General features: G+C 45.5%; 2 protein-coding genes across 2 annotated transcripts in view; one reads left to right on the plus strand and one right to left on the minus strand.

Annotated features, from left to right (window-relative positions):
- The window catches only part of LOC138945347 (uncharacterized), a 546,160-nt gene that overhangs the window by 363,920 nt on the left and 154,851 nt on the right, over positions 1-27,389 (plus strand). The gene's annotated exons all lie outside the window — the stretch shown is intronic.
- LOC138945345 (uncharacterized) overlaps positions 1-27,389 on the minus strand; it is a 164,066-nt gene that overhangs the window by 15,761 nt on the left and 120,916 nt on the right. Inside the window, exon 25 of the mRNA XM_070316772.1 lies at positions 5,771-10,903. Coding sequence (XP_070172873.1) covers positions 5,771-10,903 — 5,133 coding nt within the window. The remainder of the gene's footprint in view (positions 1-5,770; positions 10,904-27,389) is intronic.

Here is a 27,389-nt window from a genome sequence, read left to right on the forward strand (position 1 = left end):
TTGCCATGCAAAGAAGACTCAAAACAGGTATAATAATACAACCGTGTCGTGCCCCCTTGTACTAAATAATACGTTGCAGCTACCTGGCATGATAATGACACCAAGGTCAAGCTTGCTAACAGTGTCTTGCGAGTGGCTGATAGCCAAAACACAAGCATTAAAGAGCCCAACAAAGTCATTCAAAATGGACATGTCATCTAACATAGCATTCAAAACGTCAGGCTGAAGCTGAAAGGTGCCGTGGCATCTTCAAAAGCAGGTTGCATGGAGATTTAAAAAAACCCACTAATTATAACTTTTAATTTGAACCTTATTTGACCTATTTATTGTGCGGTTCTCTTCACGTACGACGAATGTTTGTAAACAGAAATTTCTTTCTTTCTTTCTTTATTTGGTGTTTAACGTCGTTTTCAACCACGAAGGTTATATCGCGACGAGGGAAAGGGGGGAGATGGGATAGGGGAAAGGGGGGGGAGATGGGATAGAGCCACCCGTTAAGTGTTTCTTGTTCACAAAAGCACCAATCAAACAAGTCGCGTAAGGCGAAAATACAATATTTAGTCAAGTAGCTGTCGAACTCACTGAATGAAACTGAACGCAACGCAACGCAGCAAGACCGTATACTCGTAGCATCGTCACTCCACCGCCCGTGGCAAAGGCAGTGCACGTGGAATTGACAAGAAGAGCGGGGTATTCGTTGCGCTGAGAAGGATAGCACGCTTTTCTGTACCTCTCTTCGTTTTAACTTTCTGAGCGTGTTTTTAATCCAAACATATCATATCGATATATTTTTGGAATCAGGAACCGACAAGGAATAAGATGAAAGTGTTTTTAAATTGATTTCGAAAAAAAAATTTTGATAATAATTTTTATATATTTAATTTTCAGAGCTTGTTTTTAATCCAAATATAACATATTTATATGTTTTTGGAATCAGCAAATGATGGAGAATAAGATAAACGTAAATTTGGATCGTTTTATAAATTTTTATTTTTTTTTACAATTTTCAGATTTTTAATGACCAAAGTCATTAATTAATTTTTAAGCCAACAAGCTGAAATGCAATACCGAAGCCCGGGCTTTGTCGAAGAGTACTTGACCAAAATTTCAACCAATTTGGTTGAAAAATGAGGGCGTGACAGTGCCGCCTCAACTTTCACGAAAAGCCGGATATGACGTCATCAAAGACATTTATCAAAAAAATGAAAAAAACGTTCGGGGATTTCATACCCAGGAACTCTCATGTCAAATTTCATAAAGATCGGTCCAGTAGTTTAGTCTGAATCGCTCTACACACACACACACACACACACGCACACACACACACACACACACGCACGCACATACACCACGACCCTCGTTTCGATTCCCCCTCGATGTTAAAATATTTAGTCAAAACTTGACTAAATATAAAAATCGCTCCAGGGGCCCGCAACGTAGTACAATATATGACCCCACCGGGAGAATGCAAGTTTCCAGTACAAAGGACCAAACATCTCCTACACACTGTTTGACCAAAATCCCCACAAACACTGACCGCATTCTATACAAGAACCACTTAACAAGGGTAAAAGGAGAAACAGAATCCGTTAGTCGCCTCATACGACATGCGGGGTGCAGAGAAATAAGGATGTGGAAAAGAAGACTTTTGGTAAGTGAAATAAAGGTGATGGATCCAGTCAGGTAGAAATAAGACAACAAGAAAAGAATTGGAAAACTGCAGGGAATAGTAGGGAGAGTTTTCTTGGAAGGAAATATAGGTGAAAGAGGACTGGTAAGGCAGAAATAAGACAAAAGAAGAGAAGAAACAGAACCGTTAGTCGCCTCCTACGACATGCTGGGTAGCATCGGATAAATTCTTTCTAGTCCAAACCAATATGGGACTCCCCCTAACCCGCGGGGGGTGTAAACAGAAATAATCGATACCTCCGAAGGGCGAAGAGATAGCGTCACTCCAATAATACTCAACCCTTAGAAATTGTTAAGAACAAGCATGGATGCCTAGATACACTGAGCACAAGCAGTTATAAGAATATTTTTTCAGTGGTATAGCCCAGATGTTAAACAGCAGGTTTTGGGTCAGAAATATACGTGTATTTAAAGATCAGTTCTGCTCAAAAAATGTGTTTCTGGAATCTGAGCAATATTTGGGTATGACGTCAGAGGTCCGTGATCACGCCTACCCTAAAAAAAATGACGTTTTTTGACGCCATGATTCACTTTCAACCGTCAAAACGGTAACTTAAAGCCATATGTACTCGATGACTATACACGCTAATTGCTTTACCAACAGCTGGAGACATGCTAAATTAAGTTCCCTGCAAAATATTATGGTCTAGGACCCCTTCAATGTTGAGATATGTTAATTTTCATTTTGATCTGGATCGTCCTATTTATAGATTTGCCAACAGAGGTAGCGTTGACGCAAGGGAAATAACTCTGCGTCTTTGTTTACATCCAAAGTTTTTGAGACTCCAAAACAAGCTGTAATGCATGTATATGGTCCGCGCATGGCGACATATCGTCATTACATGGTCTTGTGGTGCGTTTGACATCGATTATGGGCAAACTACACTTTGTAAACACGGGAGCGCGTACATATGCCTTTAAACTGAATGATATTTAACATTTTTTACACCAAAAAGTTAACTTTTTGGTGTCCTACCTAACAAATCACACAAATTTCGTTCAAATCCGCCGCACAGTCAGACTGATCCAGCGTGTAAAGGAGAGCGATCACAATCCTGAAAAACGGCAAAAAATCAAGGGTTTTTGTGGTGTTTTTGCTCGGTAGCCGCAGTTGATATGCAATAAATCTAAAACTACAAATAGCAGCCTCTCCAAATTTCACAGAACAATGACAAAGAACCTCATCAGTATATGTTCCCAATCCAGTACTTAGAGCAAACATAACCCGAGAATGAACGTTGTTACGGTTTTCCGTTACAAATTTGTAAACGTTTGTAACGTCCTAGAAACACATGTGACATGCACTCCACTTTGTATACTTTGCAAAGAATGGTGCCATTACATGTGTGCCAAGTTTCAAAAACATTCTTTCACGGGCTCAAAAGTTATGATCGTTTGAAAAGAGGGGAAAAATACTGTCCCTGGTGTCTTTCGCGCAACTTTTTTAAAGGACTTTTTCTACAATTTTGTTTCTCGTTCTCCGATAGGATGCGTATAGCCTTCACGGATGATGCGAACAACTTGCTCAGTAGCAGTTGCAGAAAAGAACTGCTCACGTGTTTTGAACACAGCTGTGCTGTATAAGAAAGAAGTAAATAAGACAAAGAATAAACAAGTCGCGTAAGGCGAAAATACAACATTTAGTCAAGTAGCTGTCGAACTCACAGAATGAAACTGAACGCAACGCAACGCAGCAAGACCGTGTACTCGTAGCATCGTCACTCCACCGCCCGTGGCAAAGGCAGTGCCAGTGGAATTGACAAGAAGAGCGGGGTATTCGTTGCGCTGAGAAGGATAGCACGCTTTTCTGTACCTCTCTTCGTTTTAACTTTCTGAGCGTGTTTTTAATCCAAACATATATCTATATGTTTTTGGAATCAGGAACCCACACGGAATAAGATGAAAGTGTTTTTAAATTGATTTCCAAAAAAAAAATTTGATAATAATTTTTATATATTTAATTTTCAGAGCTTGTTGATAATACAAATATAACATATTTATATGTTTTTGGAATCAGCAAATGATGCACACATGTACACAAACACACACGTAGCAGGGCCGGACCAAATGAGTTGTAAGGGGGGGGGTTCCTCCTTTTTTTTTGGGGGGGGGGGGGCAAATCAGCGAAGTGGCTAAGCCACAAGCGAGCGCCTGCAAACCAGGCGCGCGAACTAGGGGGGTCCGGGGGCATGCTCCCCCGGAAAATTGTTCAAAAACGGTTAAAATCTGTGCAATCTGGTGCATTCTGGGCCTTGTTTTGAGGGTTAAGAGCAGCATTGTTTTGGTGCTAAAACTAGTAAAAGTCAAAGCAAGGTACATGCTTTTTCCAGGGGTGGGGTTCCGGAACCCCTGGAACCCCCCCCCCCCCCCCCCCCCTTGGGTCCGGCCCTGCGTAGTCAGAGACAGACAGATGCATAAACTCACGCACTTGCACACAAGAACACCGTGCCAAAGACAAATTTCAACAAGAGGCCATCAAGGCTCACGTAAGAAATCGACAAACAGTAACACAAACTCAATCACACACACACACACACACACACACACACACACACACACACACACACACACACACACACAGAAAGAGCATAGGTGAAACTGTGCAAGAAAGCGAGACACTAGTCTACAACAGATCTTGTATAAAGGACAAAGTTTTCAATCGCTGAGCTTTGTGCAATTAACCTTGATAGTGGAAAGTGTGTGTCCTGATTACTCAGATTCCAGAAACACATTTTTGAGCAGAAGAAAGACTGATCTTCAAATACACGTGTATTTCTGACCAAAAAACTGTTGTTTAACATCTGGGCTATACCACTGAAAAACAAGAGGCGAAGCCTTCACGTAAGAAATCGACAAACAGTAACACAAACTCAATCACTCCGTCACACATACACACACACACACATAGGTGACACTGTGCAAGAAAGCGAGACACTAGATCTAGATCTGTTTGTCTGCATGTAGCCTACTTAGGCCACACAAAAAAATATAGGGGTGGTTACGGTAACATAGTCAAAAATATAGGGTAGGAAGGTAGGCAATCACTTTTTTTTCTAATGTGTACAAATTAAACCTACTTGACAGGGAAATAAGTGTGCGACTCGGGCGCTTTCTCTTTCATGGCGTTTTCTGCACTCGTTTTCTTGTGTGTGTGTGGTTTTTTTTTGTTTTTTTTTTTACAAATGTAATGAAAAATTATAGGGTCGGCCCCTAAAAATAGGGTAGGTCGGGTTACCGTAACCACACCTATTTTTTTTTTAGGCCTTACAGGGACACGACTGCCAACTAGTCTCGGCCCGCTCAAAATAACAATGACCGAGACTTTCAGTAATTCCTTCGCGTGTCGTCTAACCCTCTTACGCCATAACGTGACGTCTTCAAATGTTAAAGTTTCTATCACATACACACACACACACACACACACACACACACACACACACACACACACACACACACACACACACACACGCACAGATAGACAAAGTTTATCATCGCATAGGCTACACTTACGTGAGCCAAATATCCTTAATTTTTTGTGCTCAGTGTAGTTTTGTGCATTGCCGTCTTCAAGTCATTTCTATCTGCACCCTTTTCGTAGGAGACAGAATTTCCCGAAGTCTTGGTTGTCCCAGACTGAATACGTTACACTTGTACTTACACGGGTTCCGAGACCGTATCCTCACGCGAAATCTTCCGTTCTTCGTCACGGAAGCTTGAATATGACGTAATTTTCGTCATTCGCGGTTCTTTTGTATTCGTATGACCGATAGTTGCTTGATTTTCCAGAACGGTGTTCAACATCCCGGTTTTCGACTGACAAGCCGTGTTCGAAAACAAAACCTATCCAAATTTGTGTTTGCGAAGCGGCTGAATGTGGAAGAAAAAGGAAGGCTTTCGGCTCCTGTTAGACTATGTGAAAAGTTACCCCTAGCTCTTTGGAAATAATAAAGTCGTCTGCTTTGAAGGTAAGCTGAGCCTTATTGCCAAGGCAGCGGTCAAAAGCCATCGGCATCCACAAACACAAATAAACAGCAAGCAGACATAAAACTCGAACCAGAATCTGAAACTTGACATGCAATACCTTTCGACCCTTTTCCTGAATGCCCGGCGGCGACTGGAGGCATGGCTGCAAGCATATCGGGGTCTGCGCGGCGGTAAGCGAGCTGCCTAGGGTCATACCACCCACACGCCGTGACGTGCTGGCAGCGCTGTTTGACCCCCTGTTTACTGCCTCCCGCGACAGGCAAGACCCGTTTGCCTTGAATGCCGAACACCAGGCGCTTGTCAGCAGTGCCGGCGAAGTGGCTCTCTTCCCCGGAAAACTCCACTCTCTTCGCGTCCATGACCTCCACTTCCACGACGAATCCGCCCTGCCGTTGTCTCGGAGACTCCCGAGCCTCGCCCGCGATGAAGTCCTGAGGCTGATCCAGGATCTGCTGCAGCGTTTGCTTTCTCGTCTTGCCGAAGGTCGACACAATGCCACGACTGGGGGTGATGCGCAGGGAGTCGTAGTCTCTCTGGTCCTGCCTCGGAACACCCGGCACTTGCAGCTGTTCTTTGCCGCCGACGCGGGGTGAGGGTCGGTCGTCATGCTGATAGGGCGGCGTAGGAAGCGGGCGGTAAGAGGACCACGAGGAGCGTCGCTGTGCCTGCTTGTACAGGTGTCCGAATAGTCTCTGCATTGGGGTGTCGGCTGTTTGCGGCGGATAGGGTGAGAGCGGCGGCTTGGGACCGCCTGCAGTTCGTTGTAGAGATGTCTGCCTCATTAATCTAGGTCTAGGTAACGAAGGGTAGGGGGGTCTGTTAGCGTGGGCGTACATCATGTGGTACAGCGTATCTTGGGGCGCGGACGTCCTGATGTCGCTTCTCCCTCTCCTTATCCTACTGTACTGCAGAAAGTACTCGTTGTGAGCCTCTTCTCGCATGGCCAGGAGTTTCGGGTTGACGTCAAATGTAGGCGAGGGCGATTCGAACAGCCTGTGGGAAGGGGCAGGACAGGGAAGAATGAACGGGACGCGGTGGCTGCGTTCTTCCCTGGGGCCCATCGTTCTTGCGGCAACAACCTCCTCCGTGTCTGCATATTTTGTCTGAGCTATTTGCATTGCGCCGATGAGGAGCGAGTTGCGACCGCCGTGAGAAGTCTTCCCGTCGCGATACCTCGCGGGCGCCGTGGGTCTGCAGCTGTCGGGATCCAACTTTAATAAGTCCGCCCCAGGCTTGGTGCTGGCCGCCCCGTAGCCTCCCGCTGCCTCCCGGTGGCTGCGTTTTTTCCTGGAGCCCATCGTTCTTGCGGCAACAACCTCCTCCGTGTCTGCATATTTTGTCTGAGCTCTTTGTATTATACCGATGAAGAGCGAGTTGCGACCGTCGTAAGAAGTCTCCCCGTTGCGATACACTCCCGTTCCTCGTACCTCCTTTTTCGGCCCGATCTGGTTCACAGCGATCTGTCCGGCACGCCACATGTTGATCTGTTCCCGCACGAGCAGCATCGCGTTGTGCATCCTTCTCGGCCTCCATCTCCTGGCCTTTCGTGCTCTCCCTGCAGAGCCTTCCTTCTTCCTCCTTGCCGAGAGCAGGTCTTCGTCCTCCCAGTCACCCGCCACGAGAGCATCGTGTTGGTCGGACTTAGCAAGCAGCAGCGGCTCCAGAGAAGAAGGCAGGCTGCGGCTCCACAGCAAAGAGCGGGACCTCGCGGGCACCGTGGGTCTGCAGCTGTCGTGTTCAACGTCCTGCAAGGCCTTGCCATCCGACTTGAATAAGTCCGCCCCAGGCTTGGTGCTGGGTCTGCAGCTGTCGGGTTCAACGTCCTGCAAGGTCTTGCCATCCAGCCTGAATAAGTCCGCCCTAGGCTTGGGGCTGGCCGACCTAGGCTTGGTCCTGGCCGCATCGTAGCGTCTTGCCTGCTCCGACTTTATCTTGGGGGTGATGGTGACGCGCATCGCTTCTGTTTCCACCGCTTCTGTTTCCACTGGCGGCTGTTGCTTCTCTCTTTCCCTGCAACCGGCGCTCAGCCTTTCCTCCGTGTCAGCGCTCGCGGCAGTGGACTGCTCTACTAGTGTCACACTTTTTGCTGTCAGTTGAGTCGACTTCTTTTTGAAACCCCTGCTCATCTGTTCTGGTGATGTAGTCATGGATCTTTTTCCTTCGCGTGTTCTGTCCAGCAAGTCTTCTGGCGTAACTAGACTCGTGTGTGCGTACCCTGAGTATAATGCCCCCTCTAGTTCCTGCTCCGCTATACGTCTCGACTTTTTTCTCTCTCTCTCCCAATGCTCTTTGTCTGCGGTTTGCATGTCACTTTTGAAACCCTTGATGGTAATGCCAGTGTCAGGTGCAAGAGGGAACATCTCCACAGGGTCCCGAGATATCATACGTGTCAGGCGTGGCCTCTCCTCCTCCTGGACTGTTTCTTTCCTAGAAGCCATCGTCTTGACTTGCAAAAATTCTTTCGTCATCTCTGTCAACGGGTCGACTGACTTGATAATTTGCTTCTTGGGAGGTCCTCGCCGAGCTTTATGCCTGAACCATGCCGGTTTTAATTTCTGCAACACTTTTTCATTCTCTGCCTTCTCTCTTTTTTCTTCCTCTTTTTCCCGCTGTGCAATTTTGTGGGCCTCATGCCTGGCGTTCCACATCTCCCGTATTTCATCTGTCTCTTTTATTACTCGACTAGAGTACCTTCGTATACCTTTCAAATACTCCTTGCGCCATTCCGAATCAGCAATTCTTCGTTTATCCTCTTCTGTCAAATCACTTTGCTCTTTTTGCTTCAGAGTCTCAATGTATTGTTTCTCTTTTTCCTCCATCAGGATTCGCTGTTTTTGTTTCTCCTCTTCCTTTAACAGTCTTTGCTGTCTGTGTTCCTCCTCTGCCTTTAACATTTGTTGATGCCTTTGTTCTTCCTCTTCTTTCATCTTTTTTTGATGTTTTCGTTCTTCCTGTTCTTGCAACAGTCTTTGCTGCACTCGCATCTCCTCTGCCTTAAATATTCTACGCTGTCTTTGGCTCTCCTCTTCCTTTAGCCGGTTTTTGTGCTTTAATTCTAACTTCTCTTTGAACAGTTGTTCCTGACGTTGTTTCTCTAACTTTAACAGTCTACGCTGCCGTTTTTTCTCCTCTTCTGCCAAAAGCCCTCGCTGTCTTTGTGTTTCCTCTTCTGCCAACTGAATTAAATCTGTTTTCTTCATAGAATCAAGGTCAACACTATCGGTCACTCCCTCATGTTTCCTGAAAGATGTCTCCATCGCTTCTAGTGTTTTTTCTGGGTAACTCCCTGGCTCGGCTTTCCTGCTTCGGATGTTCTTGATGCTCTTGCTTGTTTTGGCAGCAACCCCTACCTTCTCTGATGTGCTTTGTGGGCGACCACTCATGGTGCTTGACTTGACAAGGGATTTCTCCATGCTTTCCTGCATCGCCTCGATTTCTTTCTGTGTTTTAAGCTCGGGGGGCTTCGTGGCTCCTGGTTCTGTTTGTAAAGCCTCTGGTTCTGTTTGTAAAGCCTCTTCTCCTGTTAATGACTCTTGAACGGATCTTGCTTCTCCTCTTAATGACTCTTGAACGGATCTTGCTTCTCCTGTTAATGACTCTTGAACGGATCTTGCTTCTCCTGTTAATGGCTCTTGAACGGATCTTGCTTCTCCTGTTAATGACTCTTGAACGGATCTTGCTTCTCCTCTTAATGACTCTTGAACGGATCTTGCTTCTCCTCTTAATGACTCTTGAACGGATCTTGCTTCTCCTCTTAATGACTCTTGAACGGATCTTGCTTCTCCTCTTAATGACTCTTGAACGGATCTTGCTTCTCCTCTTAATGACTCTTGAACGGATCTTGCTTCTCCTCTTAATGACTCTTGAACGGATCTTGCTTCTCCTCTTAATGACTCTTGAACGGATCTTGCTTCTCCTGTTAATGACTCTTGAACGGATCTTTCTTCTCCTGTTAATGACTCTTGAACAGGTCTTGGTTCTTTTCTTAATGACTCTTGAACGGGTCTTGCTTCTCCTTTTAATGACTCTTGAGCGGCTTTTGATTCTCTTCTTAATGACCCCTGACCCCACGAAATATTTCTTGGATCTGAACCGATCGCAAAGAGATCATTTTCGTACTCACTCAGGGATGGGCTCCGGCTCGATATATCCTCTTCTTTGTGTACTGGTTCTGGTCCTATCAAGACCTTCTTAGCTTGAAGTCCCAGAGCCTCAGCCTCAGCCTCTGTCATAGGAGCGTCAACAGACGTTCTAGTCACCCTTTTGCCAACACGCTTAACTCTCTTGACCGACGCCCGCAGTAGCCGGTATTCCTTCTCTAGTACTTGAAGTTGCTCTTCGTCAACGACCTTTCCGTAAAATGCTTCTCCATTTTCGTCCACAACTTCGGCATACACTTCTTTGCCCTCTTCCTCCACAACTTTACCGTACAGAGTCTGCCCTGTGTCGTCGTCCACGACCTCGGCGTAGAGTTTTCGACCTTCATCGTTGATGACCCTGCCGTAAAGTCTTTGACTTTCTTCATCCACAACCGTGGCCTTCAGTCTTCGGAATTCTGTGCCTAAAACCCTGCCTTTGATTATCCGACCGTTTTCGTCAACAATCTCGGTGTAAATCTGTCGATATTGACTGTCTTCTGACTCTTCCAGTGATGGAGTTTGGCTAGCAGTCTTCTTCGCTTTCGAGCCTCTGGCTGATCGCCCCTTGCTAGGTTGGCTGCTGCCAGATATTTTCCTTCCGTCCGGTTTAAGTTTAGCATGATCAGATTTCTTGACTTTAGCAACTTTACCAGCCGGTTCATCTGACTCTGATTTTCTTTTCACTCTGAGGCTGACATTGCTCGCATGTTTGTCAAGATTAGTTATCTTGGACGTCTTTTCCTCCAAGGTCGTTGACGCCTTTTCTTCCAAGGTCGTTGACGCCTTTTCTTCCAAGGTCATTGAGCTACCCACACTGTGTCTAGCGAAAGACTCTCTACGTTTCCCAGCCTCATCGTCCTTCTCGTTCTTCAGGCTTGCCCTCCCTTTACGCTTGCCCGCCGTTGCCGCGTATGTCTCGTTAGACTTTTGGTGGGGTTTACCCTTAGACTTAGTGCCTCGTTCTTCCTCCTTCTTCTCACTCGCTTTCACAGATTTCCTGCGGCTCTTACCCGGGATGTAGGCTGACTTGGTGTCCGAATCTCTTCTTATCTTCAGCCATGCTTTGTGAGGCTTGGAGCTGTCGACCACGTCTGTAACAGCAAGGGAGCAAGAACATAGGCTTTTCTCTTTGTTTAACCGGGCATTTTAATTGCTGTAAAGCATTATAGACGCGTGTCAGTTACATCACAGACAACGTAACTAAAGGCTATCCTTTAATTGATTCCGAAGTCGACTCCGCGAAGAATTCGCGAGGTCGTTTTACCAAAATTCAGTGCCAAAGCTTCGTGCAGCGAGCTTAGTGAAGTAGACTTTGTGAAGGAAATCACGAATAACATTGACAGGCAAAGTTTATAGTGATAGCCTCCACGCTTTTAGAGCGCTAACCAGAGATAGTAGCGTGACGTAGAGAAGTGTATGGCACGTTCTGTGAATTCAACTCACTGGCCGAGAGAGTTGACTTTGTACATCGCAACGAAAGTATAGTTACACTTAACCACTGTCCAGCGACAGGGAGGGGTTGTCACGGGAATCGACCGGGAGAAAGGAAGCCCGAGTAGAGCACTTAACAGGTAAATGGAATAAGCATTTGAGTATCGTTAATGTTTATCGCATAAGTCGATTCGACTAACACTGTAACTTTAAACATAGCAGACAGATATCTAAGACAAGATGTCCGCTATTTATGTTGTGCAGTGCGTCGTATAACCGGTCAGACAGGAAGGTAGCGACCAGATGACGGCACCAAGGATCTGAGAAGTCGCCGTAATGATCTTACCTATTGGCTCGCCTAGCGGAGATTCGACGGGATTTATAGACGCTAGAGCACGGTTATGTTGTGTCCGTATAGTTGGACCCGAGAGGTCACTGGGCGATAGTTACTGCGTAGACCGAGGTCGCCAGTAAAAGGATTTAGTAGTAAATACATTTCCTAGTGTACGGCTATAGAAGCTGTGTGATTCTGTGTAGGACCAGAATTAAAATATGTCTGCAAGAACTTGATTACTTAAGAGATACAGAATATTTAGTAGACAGAGTAGACGGTGATTTTTGACTATACAAGAGCCGTGAGTCGTGACACTTAAAATAGATATCGTGCGCCTATGAGGTCACGGACGGTTGTATTTCTTTACCTGATTGAAGAGTAGAGAGTTTTGATAGCGCAATTCTACGAGATTGGCATCTCTAGTTGTTTTTTGCTACAAAACTGTGAGTACCGGATTTTTTGAGTATCTAACCTTTATGTTCATGATTGTGTGTATTTGTGTGTATGCTGTCATAACTGATTAATACAGTGGAGGGAACTTACATTCGGAGTTGTGTTTGATTCCTGTATGACAGCGTACTAGCGCATTTGCATTCATTCACAGACTTCGCCCAGTTAATGACAGGCTTAAAAGATGACTGGCGCATAGCCTAGCGATTAGGACGTCGGCCTTCCGTGTGGAAGGTTCTGGGTTCGAATCCCGGCCGCGCTTGGTAGGTTAAGGGTGGAGGTTCTTTCGATCTCCCAGGTCAACTTATGTGCAGACCTGCTGATGCCTTATCCCCCTTGGCGTGTACACGCATGTAAAAGACCCAAGTACGCATGGAAAAGATTCCGTAATCCATGTTCAGAGTTCGGCGGGTAGTAGAAACACAAAAACTCCCAGCATGCGTCTCCCGGAATCGGAGCATGACTGTCTAAATGAGTGGGGAGGGGGGGGGGGGGCAACGATCGTACATTGGAGACGCAGTCCACGAAAACAGATGAAGATGTCCCTTGAGGAACTTGAGGTCAAATTTGCCTGACAGCAGTCGCAAAAGGTTGTAGCTGGACAGTATTTTTGTTAACTACAAAAGCGTGTTCCTTGGCATGGGCCGTCGTTGCAACGCCAGGCCACTTCCTTTCACGCCAACAGGAGATGAGTCGGGTGCTGCACGCACATGCTTTCTCTTGCTGCGGTTCCATAATCACAGACAGCAAGAAAATCAGTTGATTAAAATCAACAAGGGCGGAAGTTGTGCTAAAATGAAGAGAAGGGCGCAGTGGCGTGGTGGTAAGACGTCCGCCTCCTAATCGGGAGGTCGTGAGTTCGAATCCCGGTCGCTGCCGCCTGGTGGGTTAAGAGTGGAGATTTTTCCGATCATCATCTCCCAGGTCAACTTATGTGCAGACCTGCTAGTGACTTAACAAGACCAAGTGCGCATGGAAAAGATCCTGTAATCCATGTCAGAGTTCGGTGGGTTATGGAAACACGAAAATACCCAGCATGCCATGCCTACTCAACGAAAGCGGGGTAAAGCTGACTATGCTCTCAGAGTATAGTGTGGGGAACCCAAAATGAGCAAACAAGCTCACACGTAACCAGACAATTCTGGAACGCTGAAGAAGAAGAAGAAAGAAGAAAGAAGAGGTGATTTACTGTCAATGCTTTTTTTGTTTGTTTGTTTGCTCAACGCCCAGCCGACCACGAAGGGACTGGCAATGCTTTAATCCAGATTGTTTGTTCATTATACTACAAATGTAGCTATTACGCTATCTAGCAAACTATCCCTGTACAACTAAACGTTCAAAAACAATGTGCGGGAGGTATTACAATCAGATACTAAGCAAGTGTATCCACAAAGTGCCCTAGCCGCAGTGCATTAGTACTGACTGCTTAACGCCACCCCACCACCTCCTGTTGTCACACCCTTCAGCTTCAGTAGTGGAATGCATGAATGGAGACTACCAAGCTAGTTGGGACCTAAATCCAAATTTCGAAACTACCGATCTAGTGCGCAATTCTTCCGAGGAGGACTAAATTCCTTAAGGTGGCCTGGGGGAACTTCGCCTGAGAAACCAGAGATGATGATTGTGTGATGAAGTATTCATACAGCTCTTGCCTTCGGATATATGGATTCTGGAGAGGATTCAGACTGAGTAAGCATGCTGCTTTACAGACTAAGCTTACCCTGAAGAGTAAGTTACACATTGCTGTACCACTACCAAGGACTATACCTGCTTGTGCTTATTAAATTGTTATTGTAAAATTGATTTATGCTATGTAAATTGGTGCTGGTGATGGTAGTTTGAAGCTGTGTAGATGTTTTTGGCAGGCGTTTGTACTTTGTGTTGTAAAGAGATCTGTGTTTCACATTAGATGCACTTACAATCTTGATAGATACATTCAGCTATGTCAACACTTGTTAGACCTGAGTCTGAGTGTAGTTGCAGGAGATGCAATTTTATTGACACAAAAACATTACGGCTTTGTCTAAAATAAATTCATACAACTGTATGTATCCATGCGTGGTACAATATGTACTATTTATACAAAATGGTACATAAAGCTTTGTTTTAGTTCTCTTTCTCTTCTCAAATCCTGTGCCATTATTCTTAAAGTAAACTAGCAGTTAAGCCCGGCTTCGCCCGGGAGTAAGCGGAGCCCTGTAGCAATTTAAGACGCTCGCTATCCCATTATCATTAGCTTTACCTCCTTTGTTTGGATACAAAAAAAGAGTTATCTCCCTTACCTTCTAGAAATTTCCGGAACTGTCCAGTTAATTTTTCTTTCTTCATTTCTTCCCCTCATAGGAGCAATAGCGAGTCTCTAATATCACTGGCATGATGTGCTTGCTACAGGTGAACAGTAGGCACTGAACTGGTCTTGCACCATATAGGCTGTATTCAATAAATGGGAGGTCCATAATCTGAGAAAGGAAACAATGAATCAAGAAACTAAAACCCAGGTGCACATCTGCGGCACCTAGGGAGTGTACGTGCACACTATCTTGTTCCTGCCTCTTGCCATCTCAGAGGTATGGCGACCACAGACAAAAAAGAGTTATCTCCCTTACCTTCTAGAAATTTCCGGAACTGTCCAGTTAATTTTTCATTCTTCATTTCTTCCCCTCATAGGAGCAATAGCAAGTCTCTAATATCACTGGCATGATGTGCTTGCTACAGGTGATCAGTTATCTCCCTTACCTTCTAGAAATTTCCGGAACTGTCCAGTTAATTTTTCATTCTTCATTTCTTCCCCTCATAGGAGCAACAGCGAGTCTCTAATATCACTGGCATGATGTGCTTGCTACAGGTGAACAGTAGGCACTGAACTGGTCTTGCACCATATAGGCTGTATTCAATAAATGGGAGGTCCATATTCTGAGAAAGGAAACAGTGAATCAAGAAACTAAAACCCAGGTGCACATCTGCGGCACCTAGGGAGTGTACGTGCACACTATCTTGTTCCTGCCTCTTGCCATCTCAGAGGTATGGCGACCACAGACAGACAGACAGACAGACACACAGACAGACACTCTCTTTTATTATATGTACTAGCAGTTAAGCCCGGCTTCGCCCGGGAGTAAGCGGAGCCCTGTAGCAATTTAAGACGCTCGCTATCCCATTATCATTAGCTTTACCTCCTTTGTTTGGATACAAAAAAGAGTTATCTCCCTTACCTTCTAGAAATTTCCGGAACTGTCCAGTTAATTTTTCATTCTTCATTTCTTCCCCTCATGGGAGCAATAGCGAGTCTCTAATATCACTGGCATGATGTGCTTGCTACAGGTGAACAGTAGGCACTGAACTGGTCTTGTACCATATAGGCTGTATTCAATAAATGGGAGGTCCATAATCTGAGAAAGGAAACAATGAATCAAGAAACTAAAACCCAGGTGCACATCTGCGGCACCTAGGGAGTGTACGTGCACACTATCTTGTTCCTGCCTCTTGCCATCTCAGAGGTATGGCGACCACAGACAAAAAAGAGTTATCTCCCTTACCTTCTAGAAATTTCCGGAACTGTCCAGTTAATTTTTCATTCGTCATTTCTTCCCCTCATAGGAGCAATAGCGAGTCTCTAATATCACTGGCATGATGTGCTTGCTACAGGTGAACAGTAGGCACTGAACTGGACTTGCACCATATAGGCTGTATTCAATAAATGGGAGGTCCATAATCTGAGAAAGGAAACAATAAATCAAGAAACTAAAACCCAGGTGCACATCTGCGGCACCTAGGGAGTGTACGTGCACACTATCTTGTTCCTGCCTCTTGCCATCTCAGAGGTATGGCGACCACAGACACACAGACAGACAGACACTCTCTTTTTTATTTATATGTACTAGCAGTTAAGCCCGGCTTCGCCCGGGAGTAAGCGGAGCCCTGTAGCAATTTAAGACGCTCGCTATCCCATTATCATTAGCTTTACCTCCTTTGTTTGGATACAAAAAAAGAGTTATCTCCCTTACCTTCTAGAAATTTCCGGAACTGTCCAGTTAATTTTTCTTTCTTCATTTCTTCGCCTCATAGGAGCAATAGCGAGTCTCTAATATCACTGGCATGATGTGCTTGCTACAGGTGAACAGTAGGCACTGAACTGGTCTTGCACCATATAGGCTGTATTCAATAAATGGGAGGTCCATAATCTGAGAAAGGAAACAATGAATCAAGAAACTAAAACCCAGGTGCACATCTGCGGCACCTAGGGAGTGTACGTGTACACTATCTTGTTCCTGCCTCTTGCCATCTCAGAGGTATGGCGACCACAGACAAAAAAGAGTTATCTCCCTTACCTTCTAGAAATTTCCGGAACTGTCCAGTTAATTTTTCATTCGTCATTTCTTCCCCTCATAGGAGCAATAGCAAGTCTCTAATATCACTGGCATGATGTGCTTGCTACAGGTGAACAGTTATCTCCCTTACCTTCTAGAAATTTCCGGAACTGTCCAGTTAATTTTTCATTCTTCATTTCTTCCCCTCATAGGAGCAACAGCGAGTCTCTAATATCACTGGCATGATGTGCTTGCTACAGGTGAACAGTAGGCACTGAACTGGTCTTGCACCATATAGGCTGTATTCAATAAATGGGAGGTCCATAATCTGAGAAAGGAAACAATGAATCAAGAAACTAAAACCCAGGTGCACATCTGCGGCACCTAGGGAGTGTACGTGCACACTATCTTGTTCCTGCCTCTTGCCATCTCAGAGGTATGGCGACCACAGACAAAAAAGAGTTATCTCCCTTACCTTCTAGAAATTTCCGGAACTGTCCAGTTAATTTTTCATTCTTCATTTCTTCGCCTCATAGGAGCAATAGCGAGTCTCTAATATCACTGGCATGATGTGCTTGCTACAGGTGAATAGTAGGCACTGAACTGGTCTTGCACCATATAGGCTGTAATCAATAAATGGGAGGTCCATAATCTGAGAAAGGAAACAATGAATTAAGAAACTAAAACCCAGGTGCACATCTGCGGCACATAGGGAGTGTACGTGCACACTATCTTGTTCCTGCCTCTTGCCATCTCAGAGGTATGGCGACCACAGACAAAAAAGAGTTATCTCCCTTACCTTCTAGAAATTTCCGGAACTGTCCAGTCAATTTTCATTCTTCATTTCTTCCCCTCATAGGAGCAATAGCAAGTCTCTAATATCACTGGCATGATGTGCTTGCTACAGGTGAACAGTTATCTCCCTTACCTTCTAGAAATTTTCGGAACTGTCCAGTTAATTTTTCATTCTTCATTTCTTCCCCTCATAGGAGCAACAGCGAGTCTCTAATATCACTGACATGATGTGCTTGCTACAGGTGAACAGTAGGCACTGAACTGGTCTTGCACCATATAGGCTGTATTCAATAAATGGGAGGTCCATAATCTGAGAAAGGAAACAATGAATCAAGAAACTAAAACCCAGGTGCACATCTGCGGCACCTAGGGAGTGTACGTGCACACTATCTTGTTCCTGCCTCTTGCCATCTCAGAGGTATGGCGACCACAGACAAAAAAGAGTTATCTCCCTTACCTTCTAGAAATTTCCGGAACTGTCCAGTTAATTTTTCATTCTTCATTTCTTCCCCTCATAGGAGCAATAGCGAGTCTCTAATATCACTGGCATGATGTGCTTGCTACAGGTGAACAGTAGGCACTGAACTGGTCTTGCACCATATAGGCTGTATTCAATAAATTGGAGGTCCATAATCTGAGAAAGGAAACAATGAATCAAGAAACTAAAACCCAGGTGCACATCTGCGGCACCTAGGGAGTGTACGTGCACACTTTCTTGTTCCTGCCTCTTGCCATCTCAGAGGTATGGCGACCACAGACAGACAGACAGACAGACACTGTCTTTTATTTATATGTATCATAGACTAGCAGTTAAGCCCGGCTTCGCCCGGGAGTAAGCGGAGCCCTGTAGCAATTTAAGACGCTCGCTATCCCATTATCATTAGCTTTACCTCCTTTGTTTGGATAAAAACAATGAATCAAGAAACTAAAACCCAGGTGCACTATCACTGGCATGATGTGCTTGCTACAGGTGAACAGTAGGCACTGAACTGGTCTTGCACCATATAGGCTGTATTCAATAAATGGGAGGTCCATAATCTGAGAAAGGAAACAATGAATCAAGAAACTAAAACCCAGGTGCACATCTGCGGCACCTAGGGAGTGTACGTGCACACTATCTTGTTCCTGCCTCTTGCCATCTCAGAGGTATGGCGAGCACAGACAAAAAAGAATTATCTCCCTTACCTTCTAGAAATTTCCGGAACTGTCCAGTTTTTCATTCTTCATTTCTTCCCCTCATAGGAGCAATAGCGAGTCTCTAATATCACTGGCATGATGTGCTTGCTACAGGTGAACAGTAGGCACTGAACTGGTCTTGCACCATATAGGCTGTATTCAATAAATGGGAGGTCCATAATCTGAGAAAGGAAACAATGAATCAAGAAACTAAAACCCAGGTGCACATCTGCGGCACCTAGCGAGTGTACGTGCACACTATCTTGTTCCTGCCTCTTGCCATCTCAGAGGTATGGCGACCACAGACAAAAAAGAGTTATCTCCCTTACCTTCTAGAAATTTCCGGAACTGTCCAGTTAATTTTTCATTCGTCATTTCTTCCCCTCATAGGAGCAATAGCAAGTCTCTAATATCACTGGCATGATGTGCTTGCTACAGGTGAACAGTTATCTCCCTTACCTTCTAGAAATTTCCGGAACTGTCCAGTTAATTTTTCATTCTTCATTTCTTCCCCTCATAGGAGCAATAGCAAGTCTCTAATATCACTGGCATGATGTGCTTGCTACAGGTGAACAGTAGGCACTGAACTGGTCTTGCACCATATAGGCTGTATTCAATAAATGGGAGGTCCATAATCTGAGAAAGGAAACAATGAATCAAGAAACTAAAACCCAGGTGCACATCTGCGGCACCTAGCGAGTGTACGTGCACACTATCTTGTTCCTGCCTCTTGCCATCTCAGAGGTATGGCGAGCACAGACAAAAAAGAGTTATCTCCCTTACCTTCTAGAAATTTCCGGAACTGTCCAGTTAATTTTTCATTCGTCATTTCTTCCCCTCATAGGAGCAATAGCAAGTCTCTAATATCACTGGCATGATGTGCTTGCTACAGGTGAACAGTTATCTCCCTTACCTTCTAGAAATTTCCGGAACTGTCCAGTTAATTTTTCATTCTTCATTTCTTCCCCTCATAGGAGCAATAGCAAGTCTCTAATATCACTGGCATGATGTGCTTGCTACAGGTGAACAGTAGGCACTGAACTGGTCTTGCACCATATAGGCTGTATTCAATAAATGGGAGGTCCATAATCTGAGAAAGGAAACAATGAATCAAGAAACTAAAACCCAGGTGCACATCTGCGGCACCTAGCGAGTGTACGTGCACACTATCTTGTTCCTGCCTCTTGCCATCTCAGAGGTATGGCGACCACAGACAAAAAAGAGTTATCTCCCTTACCTTCTAGAAATTTCCGGAACTGTCCAGTTAATTTTTCATTCGTCATTTCTTCCCCTCATAGGAGCAATAGCAAGTCTCTAATATCACTGGCATGATGTGCTTGCTACAGGTGAACAGTTATCTCCCTTACCTTCTAGAAATTTCCGGAACTGTCCAGTTAATTTTTCATTCTTCATTTCTTCCCCTCATAGGAGCAATAGCAAGTCTCTAATATCACTGGCATGATGTGCTTGCTACAGGTGAACAGTAGGCACTGAACTGGTCTTGCACCATATAGGCTGTATTCAATAAATGGGAGGTCCATAATCTGAGAAAGGAAACAATGAATCAAGAAACTAAAACCCAGGTGCACATCTGCGGCACCTAGGGAGTGTACGTGCACACTATCTTGTTCCTGCCTCTTGCCATCTCAGAGGTATGGCGACCACAGACAAAAAAGAGTTATCTCCCTTACCTTCTAGAAATTTCCGGAACTGTCCAGTTAATTTTTCATTCTTCATTTCTTCCCCTCATAGGAGCAATAGCGAGTCTCTAATATCACTGGCATGATGTGCTTGCTACAGGTGAACAGTAGGCACTGAACTGGTCTTGCACCATATAGGCTGTATTCAATAAATGGGAGGTCCATAATCTGAGAAAGGAAACAATGAATCAAGAAACTAAAACCCAGGTGCACATCTGCGGCACCTAGGGAGTGTACGTGCACACTATCTTGTTCCTGCCTCTTGCCATCTCAGAGGTATGGCGACCACAGACACAGAGACAGACAGACACTCTCTTTTATTTATATGTATAGATAGATTACACAGTGTGAATGAACTATTGCAGCACAGGAAAGTAAAACATAAAATTGCAAGATAAAATTAAATCATTACTGGAATTATTTTGAAGGCACATACAGTTCTTCTGAACATAATGAATCTGTTCACTCGGATACTTCTACATTCAACACCCTGGCTTCTTCCTGCTCAGAGTTAGATTTTGTTGTGGAAATCACACTCAAATTAACAAAAATGTTACTTCTTTACTGCTGCTAGTGACTGTTGAGAAATTCGTTCATAAACAAAATCCAACTATGCACATGAAGCAGTCACTGACTGACTGGCAGGGTGTTCAGGGGCGGACGAGGGGGGGGGGGGGGGGGGGGGGTTCTGGGGTTTCCGGACCCCCCCCCCCCCCCCAGCCAAAAAATAAAAATATTTGTGTGTTTTTTTGGGTTGAGTTTCAATTTTGGGGGTATTAATCAGTGACAAAATCTGCTGCCTGAAACTGGTAATGATCATCCTCAGAATGCACCAGATTGCACCATTTTGCATCCTTTTTTTCAAAATTTTCCGGGGGGGGGGGGGCATGCCCCCGGACCCCCTAGCAAGCTAGGCGCTTCGCGCCGTCGGCTCGGCGCTTCGCGCCTTCACACCCATATCTTCACAATATACTTTTGGAAACCCCCCCCCCCATAAAATGAACTGATCCGCCCCTGGTGTTAATATTTTATGTGTCTGGGTGAAGTGATGTTCCTATCCCATGTACAACTCTGGCCAGATCTGAAATGGCCAAAATCAATGGGATCAACACACATCCCCAGAATCTTCCTTCCTGTGGTGGGTTGAATGTATTTTAAAAAAAGGCTGACAGGCGATTGCTTTGGATCCTGAAAGTTCTATTTTGGACTGAAATGGAGACACATTTCCCAATGAAACTGTATAGCGTTGATGCTGAAGAGCGAAAATGTGTGGGTTGAGGGCACACTTGTTTCTGACTGAAATCGAGGAACATTTCTGCCGAGCACAAAGTTCATAAACGCACAGATTATTTTTTATAGTTTAGATTACAACTTCACACACACCATGCCCGATCCCAATGGCAGGGCCGGACCAAATGAGTTGTAAGGGGGGGGTTCCTCCTTTTTTTGGGGGGGGGCAAATCAGCGAAGTGGCGAAGCCACAAGCGCGCGCCTGCACAGCAGGCGCGCGAACTAGGGGGGTCCGGGGGCATGCTCCCCCTGAAAAATTTTCAAAAACGGTTAAAATCTGTGCAATCTGGTGCATTCTGGGCCTTGTTTTGAGGGTTAAGAGCAGCATTGTGGGGGGGGGGGGGGTACCTTTTTCTCATCGGATTTCACATTGAATAAAATTTGTTAGAGACACACACAAAATTTATTTAAAAAAAACAACAAAAAAACACTCAAAGCAAGGTACATGCTTTTTCCAGGGGTGGGGTTCCGGAACCCCTGGAACCCCCCCCTGGGTCCGGCCCTGAATGGTCATGTGAAGAGCAAGTGCATGCTTCCACACCCCCCCCCCCCCTCCTTACTGCTCAACACGTACACACCTTCACCCCCCCCCCCCCAACACACACCCTCCCCCCGCTAACCAAAACCCATCCCCGTGAATACTGAACTTGCTCAGTTATATGTTTTCTTTATTTTCCAGGAAGAACTGCTACATTAGGGGAAGGCAGCTTGCACTTTGGTTCCTGGGTTCGCTGGGGACGATGATCAAATTCAGAGTACCATCACCATTATGTGCTGAAAGCGCTATCAGAACTGCTTTTCCATCTGATTCGGCTGAGGATGCTTCAAGAGGTTTGTACACTATCCGTCATAAAAGGCAGGCAGGTGCGTTTGAGGGCAGATCTTACTGATGAGGCTGTTGTTTGAAAAACCAAGTATATGACTGAAAAGGCCATTAATTTTCCTACTTTATTCAGAAACCAGATTGGGTTTTCATGACGTGGAACCTACAACACAGACACCCCCCCCCCCCCCAAAAAAAAAAAAAAAATCAAATTCGCAAAATCAAGCTTCCCGTGTTAAAATCAACAACACAAATCAGAACAACTAACCGAAACATGTTTTGCATGTCATGAGACAGAACAATCAAATCTGCATCCAAAACAGTCAGTTTTTTTCACATCAGTATCTTGTCTAACATGAACGCTATGGCATGCTGAGCGATGTAGTTGTCAATCCTCTCAGAAGGCAGTTTTTGAAGCCGTTTTAGCGGGTAATGAGACAACAAATGGTACATTTCAGTAACTCCTCAACGCATTGTCTTAAAACTGTCAGTGATTTGTGCTAACACATGTCGTTAAGTACACACGGAAACTCAAGTCATGTGAGATATTAGTTCTGCTGTTGTGCGACATGCCAGAAAGAATTTTAAAAATAAAGATGTAGGCTTCCCTGTCCAATGAACTGAATTTAAAAAATTAGCATGCATTAAGAAAAATGAAAGCTTTAATTTACCTTTAATTTCATACATTTTCAACTATGACTGTTCACAGCGCACTTGTACGCACAAACACATTCTTGGAAAATGCTCTTTCAAGAGCCATGATCAGTTGAGCGTGTCAGCCGTGAGCTTTGCTAGGTGTAGGCCGACATTTGCGCTCAGCGCTCTGAATGAGTCAAATTCTTAAAGATTAATTTTCGCGTTGAAATCCTCATACCGCCCATGTCTGATAAAATATGTACATGGAATTTGATTGTGTGGCGCATCTGTTATTTTTTCTTGAAGATAACAACAAATTAATTGTTTTTCAATGAGTCAGCAAAGACCTACCATCAATTTAAGAACTCTTTCTGGCATGCCAATTAATCAACAGCAGACCTCATGTCTCAAATGACTTTAAAGACACCTCAGTGAAAAAAGTGATTTTCTTGTTCCCTGGTCATTCCCGTTTTCTTTCTGATTCTGGATTTTGAACCTCTTCTGGTTACTCTGATGAATTTATTTTAGATCAGAATTAATCATAAACGGTCAAAACGGCTAAATGAAAAATGTATGTGAATGCAATTTTGTATTAAAAAAACACAAAACAGCACAAAAATGCGTATGTTTGGGAGTTGACTGTGAGTTAAACACATCGTCAACCGTGGTCACGTTTGCATGACTGGAATGAGTTGTCTTTTCTTTGCAAAGCTCAGTTCATGACGCGCACAACGGGAATTCCCGTTTACGGATTTTGCGCCGTTAGTAACAGCAACATGAAGACATTCCATTGAGCCGAAGAGAACAGAAGAAGATTCCGGAAGATTCCGAATGAATGGTTTTCGCTACTGACCAATCGAATCGCGGATATTAAACTTCGTTTATGCTCGGTCTCGTTCGGTTAAATTCGGCCTTCCCATAATGCAGTATTTCTGATTTCCGCCAGAAGTTGACAAAGGCAATGTGAAATACCTACGACTGCGATTTTCCTTGGATATCTTTCTGGAAACTTCAGTTTGTCACAAGTTTTGCCCCGGTTTCAGTGCTAGATACGCAAAGGAGATGATTATCGGGTAAAATTAACTCAGTTGCAGAGGCTTCCGTGACAGACAGACTCACCAGCATGAGCAACGACAACGCAGACGTCGACTCCATGTGGATGGAGTTCAAGACATCTTTAATGTCAGCCGTAGAGAAGAACGTACCATCGAAACTCCGGCGAGCGAACTCAAGCCTACCATGGGTCGACTGGCGTGTCAGGAAGCTGCTCAGAAGAAAAAAGCGTCTCTACAAACAAGCCAAGAAGACCGGCAACTGGAAAAACTACAGGTTCTTCCAGAAGGAGTGCAGAAGAGAAATGCGGCGCTCAGAATGGGACTTCGTCAACGCGACGATAGAAGAGGGCCTCAAGGAGAACAACTCCAAACCCTTTTGGCGCTACGTGAAATCCAGACGCCAGGACAACATTGGAGTAGCACCACTGAAGAAAGGCCCCTCCCTCACCAGCGACGGCCTCTCCAAAGCACAGATCCTCCTAACCCAGTTCACTTCCGTTTTCACCCGTGATGACGGCTCCCCCCCTCCTGAGATGAAAGACCCCCCCCTACCCCACCATCAACAACTTCACCATAGACATCAGCGGCGTCGCCAAACTACTTAAAAACCTCAACCCTTCCAAAGCATCCGGACCGGACAACATCCCCAACAAGATCCTCAAAACCTGCGCTGAAACCATAGCCCCCGCACTAACTACCATCTTCAACCATTCCATAGAGACGGGACAACTCCCGAACGACTGGCTCACTGCAAACATCTCGGCGGTCTTCAAGAAGGGCGACAGAAACCGAGCAGAGAACTACAGGCCAGTATCCCTCACATCAGTGGCCAGTAAGCTGCTGGAACACGTCATCTGCCGCCACCTTCGAAACCACCTGGAGATAAATAACATCCTTACTGACAGGAATCACGGCTTCAGATCCGGCCACTCTTGTTAGACCCAGCTCCTTCACCACATCCAGTCCTACGACACCGGATCACAGGTCGACGTCGCCATACTGGATTTTAGCAAGGCCTTCGACACGGTCCCCCATGGTAGACTCCTACAGAAGATGGACCACTACGGAGTACGCGGGGCTATCCACGCGTGGCTGACGAACTTCCTAACGAAGCATACGATGAGAGTGGTAGTGGAGGGTGAAGCGTCCGAAGAAGCGGCAGTCCTATCAGGCGTCCCCCAGGGCACTGTTTTAGGACCCCTGATGTTCCTGTGCCACATCAATGACCTGCCCGAATCTACGAAGTCAACAGTACGACTCTTCGCAGATGACTGCTTGCTGTGCCGGGAGATCCACACCTTTCAAGACCACCTCACCCTGCAGGCAGACCTCAAACAGCTGGAGATCTGGGCCAAGAAGTGGGGCATGTGCTTTAACGCGCAAAAGTGCTACATCCTCTCCACCAGAAGCAAATTGTCCTACTTATACAGCCTGGATAACGTCATCCTCCAGCAGGTCCAACACAACCCCTACCTTGGAGTACTACTCTCCGCCGACCTGAATTGGTCTTCCCACATCTCCAACATCTGCCGCAAAGCTGGATCAACTGTGGGCTTCCTACGCCGGAATCTCCGGAACTGCCCACAGGAGTGCAGGCGCCTGGCGTACATAACACTCGTCCGATCCACGCTGGAGTATGGAGCTACCGTGTGGGACCCTTACCTCCGGCGGGACATCGAGAGGCTGGAGAGAGTTCAGCGCCAAGCAGCCCGCTTTATCACGCGAGACTACAAGTCGAGAAGCCCGGGCTGCGTCAGCGACATGCTGAGGAACCTGAACCTCCCCCCACTGGAAGAGCGACGCAGGCAGTTACGCCTCAACCTCCTCAACAGGATCTCTGAGGGCCTGATCCCCGCACTCCCTCCAGACAAGTTTCTCACCCCCGCCGTGAGCGGACGGCGGAGAGTCGTCCCCACAAGGTTCCAGGGGTATGAAAGCAGCAATATCATCGAGAGGCAAGCTGTAAACAACACACGAGGCTTCCGCATCCCCACCTGCAAGACAGACCAGTACAAGAACTCCTTCGTACGGACAGTCGCAGAGTGGAATCAGCTGAGTGACGCAGACCTTCCAGCACGACCAGCCCATCAGCCAGCCAGCGCAGCATCTTCAGCGCTGAAACTGCCCGCATCAGGGCTGCCCCAACACTGACCACCTACAGAGCTCAGTTTTTAACATTTTAATAAGTCACTAAGAGTGGAAAGACATTGATTTGACGGGACTATATGACTTGTCCCACCAAAGTCAGGACTTTTATTGTACTCTAAATTATTATTATGCGCTCTCCCGCATCCGTTGCGAAGATGACCAACAGTGGTTCCTGCAACGTAAAGAATCCAGATCCAGATCCAGAAAGTGCGAGTCGATAGTGTCGTCTGCTATTGCTACGAACGAATCTGAGACTGAAGATCAAGTTTGTGCATTCTTCTTCTTCCAAAATGAAAACTGGCAGAAAATTATGCCGCTTCCCTCGCAACAGATGGAATGGAGCAAGAAATAACCATCGGTAGTGTACGTGTGAAGCACGTTGCCATGAGTGTTTTGAACCAGGACTCTGGAACGCCGAAGAAGAAGAAGAAGAAGAAGAAGAAGAAGAACCAGGACTTATTTTAGAGTTGCGGAGCGGAATGCGTACAGCAATACGGACAACACGGATATCGCTATCTATGGCAGGGCCGGACCAAATGAGTTGTAAGGGGGGAGGGTTCCTCCTTTTTTGGGGGGGAAAATCAGCAAAGTGGCGAAGCCACAAGCGCGCCTGCAAAGCAGGCGCGCGAACTAGGGGGGTCCGGGGGCATGCTCCCTCGGAAAATTTTTGAAAAACGGTTAAAATCTGTGCAATCTGGTGCATTCTGGGCCTTGTTTTGAGGGTTAAGGCCTGTCAGTGTGAGTTGGTGGGGGGGGGGGGGGGTACCTTTTTCTCATCGGATTTCACATTGAATAAAATTTGTTAGAGACACACAAAATTTATTAAAAAAAAAAATTAAAAATTAAAAAAAACCACTCAAAGCAAGGTACATGCTTTTTCCAGGGGTGGGGTTCCGGAACCCCTGGAACCCACCCCTGGGTCCGGCCCTGTATGGTAACAAGAAGGCAGGCCCTATATCTTTTCTCCGGGAAAAAGTGAAACAAATGAACTCCTTATAAAAAGAACAACCAGTACGAAAATGACTTTGTTCAGCCATGGTGCTGCACCATGCATATCCCGGGAAGTCTGGTGCAGGTGAATGCTAGCCCAAGCACAGCAGGGAAGACTCCAAGCAGCTTATGAGCTGGTAGTAGGTATGTATTTTTTCTTCTTTAAAAAAAAAATGTATAAGTTTATACAAAAAATAAAGTGTTATGTGTGCGGCTCTGGTTTTGTTTTTGTGTGTGTGATTGTTATGCTGAATTACAGAATCAAAGTAACACATCCTGATGCAAAGACACTGAATAGGATGCATGCAACGTTTGTTATGGGTAATTAAATTGCTACTGTGAAGCTTGGTTGTCAGTGTTGGGGAGAACATCTGTTTTTTCCTCATTTATTTTCTCAAGATTGCTTGTGGTCATACTTCTCTTGCAGACCATATATGGTTTC

The sequence above is a fragment of the Littorina saxatilis genome, linkage group LG13 (assembly GCF_037325665.1).
Source record: "Littorina saxatilis isolate snail1 linkage group LG13, US_GU_Lsax_2.0, whole genome shotgun sequence".
In the NCBI taxonomy this organism is placed as follows: Eukaryota; Metazoa; Mollusca; class Gastropoda; order Littorinimorpha; family Littorinidae; genus Littorina; species Littorina saxatilis.